This window comes from Galeopterus variegatus, unplaced genomic scaffold (genome assembly GCF_000696425.1).
Source record: "Galeopterus variegatus unplaced genomic scaffold, G_variegatus-3.0.2 Scaffold1000, whole genome shotgun sequence".
Lineage (NCBI taxonomy): Eukaryota > Metazoa > Chordata > Mammalia > Dermoptera > Cynocephalidae > Galeopterus > Galeopterus variegatus.
Window position 1 is genome coordinate 210,546 of NW_007727111.1, and position 18,563 is coordinate 229,108.

The 18,563-nt window shown below is 34.7% G+C and overlaps 1 protein-coding gene across 1 annotated transcript in view; it reads right to left on the reverse strand.

The window, feature by feature from the left end:
• The window catches only part of HOMER1 (homer homolog 1 (Drosophila)), a 115,569-nt gene that overhangs the window by 66,866 nt on the left and 30,140 nt on the right, over positions 1–18,563 (reverse strand). The window contains exons 2-3 of the mRNA XM_008574147.1: positions 3,522–3,678; positions 894–1,025 (exon numbers count right to left, since the gene is read on the reverse strand). Coding sequence (XP_008572369.1) covers positions 894–1,025; positions 3,522–3,678 — 289 coding nt within the window. The remainder of the gene's footprint in view (positions 1–893; positions 1,026–3,521; positions 3,679–18,563) is intronic.

Sequence of the window (18,563 nt, forward strand, 5' to 3'; positions counted from 1 at the left end):
CCCCCTCATGGTTTTTTTTTTTTTTTTTTTTTTTTTTGTCTTTTTTCGTGTCCGGCAACGGATCGCAACCCTCAGTGTCACGCCCGTACCGGACCGGGACCAGCAACGAGATCGCAACCCCAAGTGCCGCGCCCGCACCTCGCTCAGCCAGTGAGCGGGAACCGGTCTGTATGTGGGATCCGAACCCTGGGCGGGAGCGCCGCCACGCTCCCAAGCGGCGCACTGTAGCAGTGCGCCACCGGGCCGGCCCTCACCATCATGGCTTTTGCTTATAGGTAGGGCAACTATTTTATTTACAATATTTAGCCTGGTGATGCTCTGCATTTCATTGGCCTTTCTGGTCATACTAATTCACTGAGTCAGGATTATCCAAGAATTCCTCATGATGTGTATTGGAAATCACTCTGCACTGCATCAAAGAGCTCAGAGTATTCCACATCCAGCTAAAGCACAATTTACCCTAAACACAGTAATTTATATGTGCCTGCTGTCACGTCAAAAAGCTGAAATCTGCTGAAATCTTTATCACTATCGGCTTGAGTTTTTGTAATTCAGAAGAGCTTGGTGTCTGCCTATCTTGCAGACCATCTCGAACTGAAGGTGGTAATCTGACCGAAATCCATTCTGAAGTGATAATCCCCACCTTTCATTTCCTATCATACAGTTACCAAATAAATCTTTCTCAACCAATGGTGACTTTTAAATGTGTACAATAAATTTTTGAAGTGACAGTGGAATCCAATGATCTCTTGCTTTTTGCTCTTCAGTCACTATAGTTCTGAGAATATTAAACAAATTTCTCTTATATTTTTTACTCTCTACTTGCTATTATATATTTAAGACATATGACTTGAAGATGAAGATTTTTCCTCAGATCTTATGATTTAACTTACTTTCGAAAGATGATGCTCAGAGGAGAATCCCAGTCCATAAACAGTGTTTGCCCGGCTATCCGCCCACTGGCCAAACTTCTGAGATGTTTTAGTAAATGTCATGTTTGGGGTGATGGTGCTATTTATTATTGCCTGAAAAATAAAACAAGCATAAGTAACCAGTCAAAAACTAGTAGACAGGCATTTAAACACAGGGCCATTTAGCTACATAAAAATTTAGGATTACTAATAAGCCACAATGTTAAATATATAAATATAGTTATAGAAACAGTTTCTAGCTGTGACAGTGTAGAAATATGGTACCTAATAGAATTATAAATATAATGGCACTATGCCTATCAAAAATTTCAATATCTTACACTCAAAGTTAGTTTTCCTATGATCAAGTGTATTTTCATGTGACCCTAATAACTCTCAAAAAGTGGGGTAGCAACAGGTTTTATAGGCATCTAAAAAAACTAACCAATGTGGTCTTGGTCACTAATCCCCCATTTCAGCTATTCAAATTAACTTCTTTCTGCTTCTAAGTTTAAGAATTCCATTTTAATCTCCATTCTGAGTCTTTCCTTGCCTCTGTATTACTTGCTCTTTAATCACTGAAGAAAAACATTAAAGTGATAGATGACCCACACTTAAAAAAATTATTTCATAGATTCTTTGAATAGAACATTACTATGAATCTATCTAAAATAAAAATTTTAGCTCTTGAAAATAAATGTCTCTCAATGCCAGAGTTCTTGTCCTTTTAAGGAAAAGACATAGAAATGCTGAGTCATTACAGATCACGTAATGCCCTGATCCTGGTTCTCAGCCATGCTGAAGTTTCTGCAGCATGATCAGAAAACTCTGAAGCCAACTTTACATGCACAGTTCAGGCAGTAAGTGAACAAACAAATGTCTACTCAGGGACACCTAATGGCTTTCCGAGGTAGGGTTGGGAAGGAGAAAAACACTTGTTTAGCTGAGTTAAACTGCAGTAGTTAATAGCATCAGTTTAAAAAAGGAATTACAAAATGGAAAATGTGATAGAAAATATAACTCTGCTATAGAAGATAGATTTTGTTAAAAAAAAAAGCCCACAAAAACTTTTTCAGAAAAGTTATCTAAGATTCTAATAATTACAAGCAGAAAAGTATATTCAGAAATGAAAATGCCAGAAGCAATAACTCATATTGCTTCAGAGGGAAGCACACATGAGGATTATTTAATAACTCAAAGTATTTTAATCTGGTGAAGTTAGCAACTGAAATCTATTTAATCATATCCAGATAGTTTCTTTTCTTGGACATGGGACTACTTCAGTTGACCTTTACTTTTATATACCATTTAATACTCTTATCTAATAAAACTACATTTTGTCTGTAGTTTGGGCCAAGAAACAGATTACAGAGAATTAAAAGTTCACATCAGGGAAAAGAAATAATTAATACTCCAGAGTCTGAGGTTATAATATTTAATCTGTCAAACTTCACTAAACCAAACAGTTATAAAATATGACAAAATTATTCTTTACTAAAAAAATCTTCACAGAAACTATTATTATTTCTCAAATCCTTTAAATCCTCTAAGAGAAACTGAAAAAGGATTGATTACTCAAGTAAATACCTGTTAGTCACTTACAAATAAGACACAAAGAGCAAATAGACCCTGAGGTCCTACAACTAGTTAAGGAGATAAGGAAAGAGCACACAGAAAAAAACAGATGGAAAGTTTAGCATTAAAATATCTTTTATTCCCCCAAACCACTAGGCAATACATAATTAATAACCTAATAATAATATTAATAACACTAACAATAGTAGCAAGTATTTGTATAGTAATTACTATACACACTGTTCTTTGCCTAAATTAATTTTCTCTTTATAACAATCCTACAGTGTAATGATATAGATTTTTTATTAGTTCCTTTTTACAGATGAGAAAACTGAGGCACACAGAAGTTAAATGTCTTGCTCAAGGTCACATGGCTATCAAGTTGTGGAGCAAAAATTTAAACACAACAGTATGGCTCTAGAGTCTGTGCTCTTAACCCCTACACTGAATTGCTAAAATTTCTGGGAGTCAAAAGGCCTCCTGGCTTCAAGAAAGTTTGAAGGAGAAGAATAGAGACTTCATCTTTCTATATACTTTATAACCAGAATCTGATGTTTGGAATTTCCTTGTCTAAGTGAGTTATACAAAATTTATTGAGGATAAAATGGATCCAAACACACACCCTTCTAAAGGGTATGTTATCCACCAGGCACTGATGTAAGTGCTTTGCAGGTATTAACTCATTTAACCCTTACAACTACCAGTACTGAAATGAGAACAATGAGGCTGAGAAAAGTCAAATGCCTGACACATAATAGATATGCAATGAAAATTTATTAAGTAAACCGAATGACCTCAGATTTGTGGAAAATTTTAGCATGTCACTCAAAATAATAAAGTAGTCAATCCAAGTAATTTAGTGGATAAAAATTGCTGCAACCCAAAGAAGGACCAGTTTTGCTTCTTAAAAGTTAAGTTTTAAAAACTCAAAAGGAAATATTTTATTTTAATGAAGATACAACGCTCTGAATAAAACTGAAATGCTATACTATATAAAGCAAAACAGCAAGATTATTCAAAGTAGATGTAACTCACCTTTGAGCCATCTAAACTGATTATCCTATACACATTTCTTGTGCTGTCATAGAAATAAGACACAGTAACTGCATGCTTGCTGGTGGGTACCCAGTTCTTCTTTGTGTTTGGGTCAATCTGGAAGACATGAGCTCGAGTGCTGAAGATAGGTTGTTCTCTGCAGGGCAGAAAAGAAAATGATGGACTGAAAGCAGCCAGTTTTATTCCTTTGGACAAGAGAATATGAGAACTGTAAGAATGACTCTGCTTAACAATTAACTCACACATACCCAAAAATAAGAGAACTTTCTTTCAAATTTGAAATATTCTAGGCATTCAATTAAAAATTTCTTTAAAACAATTATAGTTGATCCTCATTATTCTCAGATTCTGTATATGTGAATTCACCTACTCACTAAAATTTATTTGTAACCCCAAATCAATTTGCAGACATGAACAGAGCTATGGAAAAACATGAGTCAACTGACATGCACGTTTCCATCTGATGTTGAACAGGGTGACACTGCCTTCTTGTTTCAGCTCTCATACAATATAAACAAATGTTTTTTTGCAGTCTATTTAGTGCCATGTTTTTTGCATTTTTGTGGTTTTTGCTGGTGCTTTCACTATTTAAAATGGCAGCTATGCATAGGGCTAAAAGTGTTCCTAGGTGCTGTGTGTTCCTAGGTGCAAGAAGGTTATGGTGTGTCTTACAGAGAAAAAGTGTTACATCAGCTTCATTTAGGCATGAGTTATAGTGCTGCCGGCCGTGAGTTCAATGTTAATGCATTAATGATATATATTAAATAAGGTGTCTTTAGATAATTGGTGTGAAAGGAAGGTACCTTCCCTGTAGGTAACCTGGCTCTTTCCCAGTTTTATTTCTGCAAACTTTCAATACAACTTTTCTTATGAAAGAATTTCTTTGGAAAGGAAGTGATACATTTTGTGCCACTCCCTTAAAAATGAAGCAGAAAATCACTTCTTGCTTAACTGCCATTACATACGGATTCATTTAACAAATAATTACTAACAATCCAGCAAGTCATTGTGCCAGGAGGAAGAATTCTGAATTGTGAATAGGTCTTATTTCTTTCCTCTTTCCTCTTTCCCCATTCTTGACTTTCAGCGAGGCTGGTGCTACAGTTTGGGTTATCTTCCAAAAGCTCTGAAACCCTATTTTTAATTTCTCATCTTTTAATTAAAGTTCTAGGTAAAACTGTAGTTGGTCAGACTGGCTGTGACTAGTTCCGGTCCACAGGGAAATCTAATCACACTCAACTCTCTTAAGGCATATAAGGAAGGGAGGTAGGGCACTATTCTTTACTGCCTTGATTATTGTTTTTGTTTTCATTTGATGGGGGGTAAATTTCTAAATAGTGCAGACTGGTGATTATGGGAATGTGTTCTACTAAACATATTTTCTAAAAAATAAAATTAGTTATTAAGATAATATTTATTGCTTTTGCAAGCTTTATATGACCAAATCAACAAATCCTTACTCAATGGAAACAAGTTGAGTCCAGTAAGGACTTCCCACATCGTATTAATTCACATAATTAATCCACACAATTTAATTCTTTTCAGAATAAAAATCTTTAGAGTAAACTAGCTACCTTATAAAAAATGACATTTGAATATCAACTAAGTACACCGCTTTCTTCAATTCTCTTCCGAATGGCTGGTTTCTTAAAGTCATAGTTCAAAATTTCTACGGTAAAAAGTCTACCTGTCAAAGTCTGGACGATAAAGACTAAGGGAAATATTTTTCACTACTGATACAGGGAACAAAATTCCTAGAAATACAGAGGACGTTACTACATTTAACAGGGCATACTAATAAATGATTCAAACTTTTATTGAATATCTGTTACATGCCAAGAACTGGGATAAGATGGTTCCTGCCCTTGAAAAGTTCAACTTGGCAAAGGAAAATGGATATGTTAAAAATAAAATGCTCTTCACTATGATAGATTCACTAAAAATAAGTGACTGAAGGCTATAATGGAAAAGTTGATACCTAAGTAGAGTTTGAAACAAGTTACGGAACAGTGGGAAGAGGGCACAGTATAGTACACTGTTGTGTGCAGCAAGAACCTTTGTAAGTACAAGTGCCTTTGGAAAATGAGGCTAGAATGAAGAAAGAGAGAAGCCAGTTCATGAGGGTCCCGAGTGGGAGCTACTGAGAGATTGTAACAGGAAACAGCTTTGCATTTTACTTTTTCGTTTTGTTTTGTGGCAGCTGGCCAGTTCAGGGATCAAAACTTGGACCCTGGTGTTATCAGCACAATGCTCTGATCAACTGAGCTAACCAGCCAACCTTGTGAGCTTTGCATTTTAGAAAGATAAATTTGGCAGCACTGAAGGAGGCAGACAGGAGGGAAACAACATCAGACACAGGAAGGCTAGTCAGAACCTTACTAAAGAATCTCAAGTATTGAAGAATAAAAAGGATGGGACATTAGGGTGAAGGATGAAAAGGGATTAAAGGTAAGTTTAGGAAGTAATATCATTAAGTGTAAGTAACAGATTGGATGTAGGGCAGTGGTTTGTTCCCCAGAGGACATTTCACAATGTCAAAAGACATTTTTGGTTGTCACAACTGAGGGAGATTGCTACCGGCCCCTAGTGGGTAGCAGCCCACCAGGAATGTTGTTAAACATCTACAATGCACAGAACAGCTCCCCACAAGTAAGAATTATCCAGCCCTAGTTGTCAGTAGTGCCAAGGTTGAGAAATCATTATGTAGGAGATGAAGGGGGAATCTGACTCTCCTAGATTTCTAGTTTGGGTCATGACTAAAAAGACGATGGTGCTACTAGCCAGGATGGGAAATAGAAAGTAAAGTCTAAAATTGTAGGAATTGAAGGGGAGAGGATGAGCTTAGTTTTGACTGAGTTCAGATGCCTACAGAATCTGCATGTAGAACTGCCGGGTCAAGAACTTAAAAACACAAGTTTGGAGCACAGCAGAGAAAACCAGGCTGGAGTGAAAAATTTGGGGAATCGCCAGGAAATCTCACGACCACTCTGTTTAAGACATGTTTTAACACTAAGCAAGTCGGTAAATTTCAGTTAGAGAAAAGCTGTAGAAGTACTAGTAGAGAAGTTACATCTGAAATCTTGAAGCTCTTGTCGTCTTAAAAAGACCTGTAATGCATTTGAAACTGATTGTCCCAATTGTCCAAGTGTTAAAATTAATACTTTTGGATGGCACTCATAAATAAAGGTTAGACAGACTACTGCCTTTACAACAATTCACACAAATACAAACATTTCCCAAAGTGTGTCCTATGGAACAATAGTCTGAAAATGAGTGTTCCGTGTTTAAATAAGTTTTGCAAACACTGTTTTATATCCTATTTGGAAATATTTATAATGAACATTAGCATGTTAAAGGTTCTGAGAAGTCCTGCAGTACATGAACCCATTTACTCTTGAACAATTCAGCATGTGGCAAAATTATCTGACCTCGGAACTCTTTTTCATGTAACACAAACATGTCATAGCATTTATAACCAAAATATGAGAACCAAAAGACAATTTTCAAGGTAAATATATCTAAATGACAGATGGTCTGCATATTCTACCATCTTTACTGATATTATTAATTATATTTATGTAGTAATGGTCACTAAAAATACATATATAAGACAATACAAAATTGAGGCTTTGGGCTGAGCCCCTGGCGCACTCGGGAGAGTGCAGCGCTGGGAGCGCAGCAGCACTCCCACCGCGGGTTCGGATCCTATATAAGGATGACCGGTGCCCTCACAGCGTTCACTGGCTGAGTGCAGTGGGGCCGGTCTCAAAAAGGACAAAAAAAAAAAAAAAAAAAACCAAACAAACAAAATTGAGGCTTTATTTAGTAATGACTACAATACTATTTTTCAAGTAGATATTTTTAAGGACATTCAAAGCAACTCTTCTAAAGAAGTAAACATTAATCTAAAAATCAATTTAAAAACCAAATTGGGCTGGCAAGTTAGCTCAGTTGGTGAGTGTGGTGTTATAACATTAAGGTCAAAGGTTTGGATCCCTGTACCAGCCAGCCACCAAAAAGACAAAACAAAAACAACCAAATAGATTCAGATGAAATACTTTAAACTAGCTGAGAAGCAAAACCACACACACAAATGCACACACTTTTTAATCCTAGAGAATAACCTACTTGGTAATTTCTTACATCCATAACCAGAACAATAAGTAGTTCAACTACTTTACTAAGAAAAGCTTACCAGAGAATTTTCCTGTTGGTTCATAAAATAATTCTAGGAAGCTGGTATAAGAATAATTCTGGTTCTTCACCTTGGGTTTAAATTCCAAAAAAGTACTATATACAATGATGGACTCTAAAACTTAACATGGATTGGAAAATTGGAAGAATGTGAAGTACAGTAACCTTGAGAAAAAAGTGGTAAAATCAGAATTTTGTTTTAAAACTAAAGCTTATTCAAACTCATTAGAGTTAACATAAATAATTACTACATTTAGCTCTCAGGCATCTGTGAGATGAGGAAATGAAGAAAGGAGGATCATGAAAAACTGGAGCACAATAAAAAGACTATTTGCCAGGAGATATATAAGTTCTAGATCTAGAAAAAAGTTAACATTTGTTGTTTGGATAGCTTTGATGCAAAAAAATTAATGATAATTCTGTTTTAAAATTACTGTTGAAGTCTATACTTTTGCAAATATTATTTGATTACTCAATAAATCTTCATTCCAAGGAAGTACAAAGGTATGGGTCCAACAAATGCAATCAGAGGAAGAAAGAGAAATTATACATTTCCTAGTCTACTTTTAAAGCCTAGCTTACAAATGTCCTTTTCAGAAATGTAAGTAAAAATGTATATTTTTATGAAGCAAAGGTGATATAAAGAAGGTTATGGTTCCAAATAGTTCCCAGACTTACTACTTAATTTTTCTAAAGAAAGTAGCCTGGCAGAAGTGTTAGAAACAAAGTTGGTAATATTTTCCACTGAGGTTTAACACTGTCGCAAATATTGCTAGCTTCACTAAGGGTAAGCATGGCAATCCCATTTATAAGTTGGTTTAGGAATGAATCTCTGAAGCAATTCTGGTTAATAAGATAACCAGTGGAAGCTTCTAGGTACACTAACAAAAAGATAATATACACGTAAGAAGAAATGTTCTCTTAAACAATGTGTTTGCTTGTGACATCAGGACCAGAGAAGCCATCTTAGTACTGTGAGGGGAGAGTGCCTGGGAACAAAGCCAACAATTTTTGTTAAGAATAGCAGATAGAGGGCCAGCTCTGTGGCTCACTCGGGAGAGTGCAGTGCTGGTAGCGCCGAGGCTGCGGGTTCGGATCCTATATAGGGATGGCCGGTGCGCTCACTGGCTGAGCGTGGTGCAGACAACACTGTGCTGGGGGTTGCGATCCCCTTACCGGTCAGAAAAAAAAAAAAAGAATAGCAGTGGATCCTTGATTATGTCACTGAAGCAATGAATCAGCCTACCTCCAGGTTTCTTATGGGATAAAACAAGTTTCCTATTTGAAACACTTGTCATTTAAAAAATTACACAAATGGCTGGCCAGTTAGCTCATTTGGTTAGATAGTGGTGCTGATAACACCAAGGTCAAGGGTTTGGATCCCTATACTGACCAGCTGCCAAAAAAAAAAAAAAAAAAAAAAAATTACATAAATGATAATTGGAGAAAGAGGTTTACATAAATAAACTCTGCAATAACATGCCCCCCCCCCCCAATAAAATGTGATTGGTGGTCCACTCCTGGCTGGCTGGCTACACACTGGCTGTTCATTAACTTCATAACACCACCCCACACCATACGCAATGAGATTTTTGGGGCCCCATTTAAAATTGCAGAGGTAACCAATGGGGAAATTTATAAGAAGAACTGCATTGACATGGGTGGAAAGAAGAAGAAGGCAAAAGGAAAATGTAGAAATGCCAAAAGTTCACTTTCAATTGACTTTCTCCTATAAGGATTTAATATCCAAAGCTTTCATCCTAAAACAACAAAGCTTTTTTTTTTTTGGTGGCTGGCTGGTATGGGGATCCGAACCCTTGACCTTGGTGTTACCAGCACCCTGCTCTCCCAAGTGAGCTAACCAGCCAGCCCTAATATCCAAAGCTTTTAATCAAGAAACAGCAGTCTAAGAACTTATTAGATATGGAGGTTACCACCAAAAGAAATAGAAATTGGAATTTTAAGAAGTAGTCGCCTCTGGGGATAGAGCTGGACAAAGAAAGGGATGAGATAGGGGGACTATTACTTCTCTTTATAATTCTTTAAGTACTATTTAATTTTTTAAACTTTCTACAGGTAATAAAATATCTTTTAAAATGGCAGTGTGCAGAAATCACAGTTACATCACAATTAATACCAAGAAAAGAATGCTTTAGGGCCATTTTTGAAGACTGCCAAAGAATCACAGAATGACAACTTCTACTAGATTGAAACTCTACTGACTTAACAGTGCATGGTATGAAAGAGATTCTATTATTAATAAGGAGGAACAAAGGAAAAACTAGGAGAGGGGCAGAAATCCAAACATGCCTAACTGTGGGACTGGAAGTGCTGAAAGTACATCCAATTCCTGACAAAAATATCGTCCTTGATTAGAAGTAAATAAATAGGAAGTAAGACAATCTTTTGCTTGGATTTTGGAGTTTGAAGTGGCAAGAGAAGCTGAACAACTCTTGTTAAGGCCAAAAAAGACAATGGCAAGGATAAGTCAAGGAGAGGATAGACGCTAACAACCATTTAACTTCATACGTAATCCCTGAGGAATTTAGTTTCAGTGCCACTGTGAGGAGGTACAGTGTGCCTTCAAACAAGCAGGAGCTCAAGCTCTAGAATTTCCCAAAAACAACTGTTCTGTACAAATCAAGAATATAAATTATAATTCTACAGTATTATCAGGGAACCAGTTTAAATCTCTCTCTTCCACATATCTACCCACCCACCCCTAAGAAAAATTTTAACTAAAATAGTTGTTTTGATGCGGCTCAAAGATTATGATTGCATAATCCAACTACATATTACCAACTGTATATTCCTATTGCCATGTTATATGTTTAACAGCTGACTGTTTACAAATAGAATGTTCTTTTTAAAAAATCATGTCTACTTTGAAGAAAGCAAAGATTATTCTGCTAATGGCTACCCAACACATAATTATACTGCAAGAACTCCACCTAGTGATGAAACAAAAACATAGCAGGTGCATGTTTTTTAAAACTTCTAAGTTACTATATAGCAAACGCAAAACTGTAAAATGGCATTGCTATAACAGAGGTATACAGACTTAAAATGTGATACCAACAACTACAAAACGTCTTCTGGAAAGATTTTTAAAAACTGTATGATCAGAATTCCCTTCTTTTAACTGGTTAATTGTATGTTCAAATGAAATATTTTTTAAAAAATCATTTGCATCACAACAATTGAGCATCAGATATACTTTCATGACATCAAGTATTTTATTTAACATATTAAAGAAAATACAAGGTAAATTAAAAATTTCCAATTGGAAAATAAAGTCATTAAATTACTAAACACTTAAACAGTAACAACACTGTTTATAATCCTTATATACCATCTCACACTTTAAGAGTAGTTTTTATTCATCTCAGTCCTTTCATGAAGCCACAGAACTAGTTATTAAAAGAGATCTTAGTACTTATTTACTCCTGGGCACTTTAATCAGAAGGTGCATTTAAAAGATTAAGGGATACACTGAAATTCAGAGTAAAGAGCTAGCAAACCCATTCAATGTATATATTTAAGCAACATCTTTGGTGTTCAAAAAAGCTGGCTTGCTATTTATTAAATAATTGCCAAGTGACACTGTCTCTGCCTCTCCTCCCCATTTAAAACCCTATCCATTTCAGATAAAATACTGGGTATTTTTAAACATAGCAGGAGGTATGCCTGATGTATTAGATTTAAAATTACATTTTTACCATTACATCTAAAATTAGAATTGTATTTTCAATTTTATTAGGCTTTAAATATTCTTCTCTTTCCATATGATTTCCACTAAATAAAGTTAAATTCTGAGAACTGACAGCATACATTAGAGAAATTTAAGGAAAATAGCCTCTTGTTAATAACCAGAATTTAATTCTTGCTAATAATATGGGTGGCACATTACCAAAAATCTAAAGTAAGTGATTTCCCAATAGACATCAGTTCTTAAAAATGTTAAAAATTAAATGTTAAAAGGCCATTTAAATTCTTATATCTTTAAGGAACAATAATACTCTTAGGTACACTTTTCTTTTACAACTGCTACAAACTAAATTAGTGGATACTGAATTCGTATAATATCTGCACAATTAAATATTCTAAAAAATAAACCCAGGATTGAAAAGAAAGATCTGAAGGTACTTTGGCAATATGTTAACATTTGCAAAATTTGAATAGTGGGCACATGGATGTTATATTATCCCCTGTATTATTCTGAATATGTAAAATTGCTCAAAACAAACAAATCTTACACCATTTCTCTTGTTCTTATTGACACTGCAAAATTTGAATAATCAGCCACATTTTATTTTACACTTATAAGCAGGTACTTCAAAAAGTTCGTGGAAGAATTCATATACTTTTAATTCTATTTTTGTATGAGCTTTTTGAAGTACTCTTGTATAGGTCATTTATTTTAACTGCCACATTAATAATACATACTATGACTAGGACTGCACTATCCAATATGGTAGCTATTAGCTACATGACTACTGAGCATTTGAAATTTAGCCACTGTAATTGAGAAAATGAATTAATGTTTACACTTTATCTGATACTCAATTAATTTACTGAAAAACCTGTATGTATGGAACAACTTGGGTATGAGAATCTACTTTTTCCAACAGTAAATCTTATGAAATTTAAATTCAAATCAAGTGTTTCTGATGAAAATTTAACATCCAAATTGAGATATATAGAAAATGCAAAATACATAATGGACTTCAAAGACTTAATATGAAAAAAGAACAAAATATCTCAATGATTTTTATATTAATCATATGTTAAAACAATAATAAGAGGGTTCTTTAAAAAGTTCATGGATTTGTATATCTTATTTTGGGGTTTTTCTGGTGGCTGGCCAGTATGGTGAATTTATCTTTTAATTCTATTTTTCTCATGAACTTTTTGAAATACTCTCATATTTTGGATATCCTGTGTCAAAATATATTAAAATTGATTTCACCTTTCTTGAACTTTAAAAGTAAATTTAAAATTGTATATGTTGTTCACACTGTATTTCTGGTGGAGAATGCTGAACTAGACAATATTTTACATAGTCATTTGCTTATTGATAGACATATAGGTTGTTCCCATTTTTGTACAATTATAAACAATAATCCTGTGCGCTTTCTTGTGCACACATGCAAGAGATACAATAGAGACAGAATTCCTGGTCACAAAATATGCACCATAGCATATATCTAAATTGCTCTTCACAGCACTTGTAAAAACTTATACTCTTATTAGCCTTATATTACATCCTCGCAATACTTGATAACATCCAAGTAACATCTTTAATTTATGCCAACTTCATGGGAATGATAATGGTATTTCATTGTTTTAATTTGCATATCCCTGATTACTATTGAGGCTGAGCAGCTCTTCATGTATTTCTGGGCCATTAGAGCCCAATAGATTTCTATACCCATTTCTTAACTTATTTTACCTCTAGATAGTAGAAAAGCCAGAATCTAAAAATCAACACCCAAACCATGTGCACAGGAACATCTCATATATCCAATTTTAACCACACATGTAAACTTAAGGTCAACACCCACTATAAAGCAGAGAAGGGCAGAGTTGGTTACCTTTCTAATGTTGATGATATTCAATGTTTAAAAACCAATATAGTATACAAGGGGCACTTCAGAAAGTTTGTGGAAAAATAGAATTGAAAGATAATATGAATCTTTTTATGAATTTTTGAAGTATATAGATACAGCTCTTTTTTCAAAGGTAAATTACAGTTCTTTGGTATAAAACTTAATTTTTATTTTTATATACCAAAGTGTTTCTGACATTCCTCTAAATATTTCCATTGTGGAAGCTGGGTTAGTGTGGAGGGTGTGGAGGAGTGGTGAATGCCTGTTAGTCAAACTTTTAACCTAGAGTCATTTAAAATGTTTTACTGGCACAGCATCAAAATAAATAAATAATAAACCAAATGCATTTAATGTTAAACTAGAAGTCAAAAGTAACAACATAGTTGTTACTATGCCAAATAGATTAAGCTTTTGGGTGTTTTTCAAATAATAAACACCACCACTTCATTCCCACTCTATTTCTCTATGCATTTTCATTCCAATGTCCAAGTGACTTAATCACTTTAATGTGATCAAGTTTCCTCTAGTCACAGCTAATTACAGCTGGCTAACTACTTTCTGAGTGGTTGTCAAGTTATCTAGCTATAAGTCTAACAATAAACAGCATCTAGTATTTTATGTATGGTAGTCAAACATTCTTAATTCCCCAAGATTATCCAGCTTTCAAACTACCTTTTTCTGTTGAAAAGGGTCTATATTAAACAGAACTAAATGTGATTTATATTCTCCATTTCTTTTTTTTTTTTTTTGTCAGCTTTTCAGGTAACAAAAATTACAGACAAAACTTGTATTAGATGTATCCCAATTTGGAGTTTTGCAAAAAATAATCCCCATAATGATGTGCTCTTTCTGCTCAAACAGACTGGATCTATTTCACAACCATAGTGTTAATAATTCAGTCATCACAGCATCATAGAAGCCCTATTAAATACGTTTTTTGGCTGTAAAGAAGGTATTTAACATTTTTTCACTGATCAGAAATTTGACACAGGAAAACAAGAAGCTAGGTTTGAGGCCTTTTCCATATTTAGCTTTCCTGAAAGTGAATTTTATTAGAGGTTACCTGGTAGAGGTAATCACTATTGATAAAAGAGCACTGTACAAGATACAGTACCCCAATCACTTACCACAGTGTTTTTCAAACTCTAGATCACAACCCAGAGGATTATGATCAATTTAGTGGTCAACAAGGGCATTAAAAAATTGAATGAGAATGTAAAATATCAGAGCACATCACACTTGGTAAGGGCATGTGTGTTGTTCCATGAAAATTTTGGCCACATATTTACATACACCTGTCACAACGTAAGATGCACATTTTACTGTGGATCAGGATCAAAAAGTTTGAAAATGGGCATACAAAGTGCTTTTATTTCATGTTCATTAAAATTCTCGGAAGAAGACAGATAACACCCATTTTGTAGTATGAAAAGAGAACCTAAGTGACTTATTTAAAGTCACAGAGCTAGCAAACATATGAATAAAAGCATATTTTTAAAAATGCAAATGAAGATGGAATTCAATCTCACCAGAAATGAAAGAACTGCAAATTGAAACCATGAGTTGTTATTTTTTCACCTGTCAAAATAGGAAACTTTTTTTTAAATGACAAAATGCAATGTTAGTGAGAGTTTAAACGAACCTGACGTTTTCTCAAGAAACCGGTGGGAATATAAATTAGCAAAGTCTTTTTATGCATATCGAAAGCCTTTAAATCTCTGTGCACATCCACTGACAGAGCAATTCTATTCTAGGAATTTCCCTTAAGAAAATAATCATGGATATATGCAGAGATTTATCTATAGGGATGTATCACCATACTGTTTATAATAATAGAGTTGTAAGTTAAAATATCCAATAACATAACATCAAATAAATTATGGTACACCCATCTAATGGAATACTAGAATAGCCAAGAAAATACAAAGTTGTAGAATCTTTAGTGACACAAAATGTTCAATATAGTAAATGAAAATAGCTTGTAAATTAGTAGATACAGTATAAAAACGTGTCTATATGCACGGGAAAAATACAGAGGATATATTTATCTTAGCCCTTGCACTGCCTCCCCTTCTTTCAACACAGAAGCCACAATGAACCTTCTAAAAACCCAATCTAGCACTAAAATATTCTAGGAAGAAAAGGGAGGTGGGGAAAAGGATAAAGCAAGAATGACAAAATGTAGATGGCTACTGAAGTGAAAGGGATGATGGGTACTTCTCTGTACACCTGAAAAACTTCATAACATGAGGGTACTTCAAAAAGTTTGTGCAAAAATAGGATAAAAAGATAATATGAATCTTTCCATGAACTTTTTGAAATCCCCTTCAAAAAAAGATAATATGAATCTTTCCATGAACTTTTTGAAATCCCCTTCACCTAACTCTGGAGGCTCATTCCTCAAAACCCTCTAATGGCTCCCAATCTCTCTTACAATAAAAGCCAAAGTCCTTCAAATGGCCTGAAGGCCTTCTACCAGTATTTCTCAACCACGGCTGCACATTAAACCAGCCTCCATCCCCAGACTTAGTGGTCAGGGTGGGCAGTCCAGCAGTAGTGGTTTTCAAAAGATTCCAAGGTGACTCTTATGTGCAGCCAGAAGGGAGAACAACTATAGGATGTGGCTCCCTACTCCCACTCCAACCTCGTTTGTCTCTTGCCCTCTTTTGCTCCAGCCACACTGGCCTTCCTGATGTTTTTGAAACATGCCAGGCACCCCCTCCCCACCTCAAGGACTTTGCCTGAAGTGCTCTTTTCCCTCACCTCTGCCTAGCATCTTCCTTTGTCTTCTCTAGGCCTTTGCTCAAATGTTACCTTCTCAGTGAGGCTGTTCCTAGTCACTCTATGTAAAAATTGCAGCCCCCTTCCGCTCATCTTCCAGGACTCCCTTTTCCCCGTATTTTTTTTACTTTCCTTCATGGCCACCATCTGACATATAATAGATTTTTTTACTTATTGTTCCTCTCTCCCAGCTAAAGCACAATCTCCTAAAGTGCAAGGGTTTTGTCTGTTTTAATCATTGCTGTGTCCCTAGCAACTCAAATATTAGGCACTCAGAAAATACTTAATAAACAAATGAATGATTATACACCAAAGTGTTTAGAGTTGGTGGTGGTGTGATTACAAGTGACTTATTTTTTCTTATCTCAATTTTCTATGTGAACATATATTTATAATGAGAAAAATGGCTTTTTAAAGCAATTTTAATCCAATGTATTTGCTTGCTTTTTAAAATACAGCTAATGGAATGTTGTCTTGATTGCAGAAATAAATACATATGTAAACATTCAGTGAGCTGTACAGATTTGTGCATTTTACTGAATATAACATGCCTTAAATATAAAAAAAAAAGTAATTGCTAGTTATAAAATATTACAGTCTTAGTGATACTGGATTAATCTAGCAAACACAGATATGGGGACACTGTCCTGCAGAATGCTTCCTACAAAATAAATCAGCCACAAATCTCACTGACTCATATTTTTCCATCAACTATGTCTGCTCACGATTTGCTTTATGGTGTGTAACAATACCTAGAGTGATTCTACACAAGTATTCTGTAACTACCTGTGTGATTTGAATTGTAAACCAGAAGGATTGCCCTAGGGATCCTGTAAAATATCAACTTTAGGAAAGCCAATCATCTAAAGCTGAAGAAAGTTCACACACAGCATAGATGATTATAGTTTTACTAAACAGGTACAGACAAATATTAGCTGCAACAATCAATAAATAGAAAAATTACCATTCTACGAATGCCTTGTGTTTGGCAAACATTCTACAATATTTAAATGAATATCAGAACTCCAGTTAAGGTTGCCTCATCCCACCACTTAGAAATCAGTTCTCTGCAATTCTATAAAAGCCAGATCCTAGGTCTCAACAAAGTGGTAATAGCTACTCTTAAATCTTTCCTAGTCAAAAACAGCCTCTCGTTATGTGAAAAAGAGCTCTGGAATCTCAATCAAATGCTCTTTTGAGACATTTGAGAAAAACAAGTGAGCCTTATTTCTCAAGAAATGAGGGAGGAGTGGAATAATAACAAGGGTGCTATAAACATCAACATGAGCAGGGCATGTCCTCCTGCAACAATTTTACCCCAAGGTACTAAAAAACACTTTCAATAAAAATAACTGTGGTTAGATTATGGCCAAGGATACAAAGTTTATATGAATTTATGAGCTAAACAACAATACTTTAAAATAACTGACACCATCCTATCCCTTATATCCTACATGCATTCACTTTTTTCTTATTTCTTTTTCTTTTTCTCTTTCTTTTCTACTATTAAGGTACTTTAGCAGAAGTATCAAAAGTATTTGTTTAAGGAGCCTGTAAAACTATTCTAAATTTTCTAAGAGTAAATTCTTTCCCTCTGTATCAATAATATAGTCAGAAGGCAAATTTCTAATTATTTCAGTACCCTAGAGAAATGCCTTCACTGAATTAAGATTTAACATTCTCCCTTGAATCTTTTAGCAGAATGATAAAAGAAACTCCCATTGGACCACCATATCTTATATGACAGTGCTAGGGAGAAAACTTGTTTGCTTGCTCTTATACCCAAACAGGACTACAACTCAATATACTTCTCACTCATTTGCCAAGAAGTGCAGCCATGTTCAGTTTCCACTCTAGTGATAATCTCATCTCAGGTGCGTGCTATCTATTCATCTGTTTCTTTTCAGCAACATATTTTTATCTGTCCTGTTTTCCCTTGTTCCTGATTTTACAAAATATTGAAAATTCCCTGTAGAAACTGAAAGGTTATAAATAAAAACTGAATAGCTTAAACACCAGATATTGAATCAAAAAAAGTAATAGCAACAGAAAAAAGACAGTTTTTAATCTTGCAGTTTCCAACCTTGTAGGTAAATTATGTGATATCTCAAAAGTTTCCCTTTATAAATTAATGAGCACACTATAAATTGTTTAACAACAGCTGCCATTATTTGTGCCAAAGGAGGAAAGATATATATTGTATAATTCATACTAAGAAATCTAAATATGCTGCTCTTGAACCTGAAAACCCTAAATTTATAAAACAAATATGTGGTAAATTCTTTGGTTATACTTAACATTTTTAAGAGCTTACTACATGGTTAGACACTGTTCTAAGCACTATCCCTATGTTATGTAGTCTTCTCAGTCTTTATGAGAAGCCTTTATGAGTCTTACCCCTCTTTTGAAGATAAAGAATCTGAGTCATAGAGAGGGT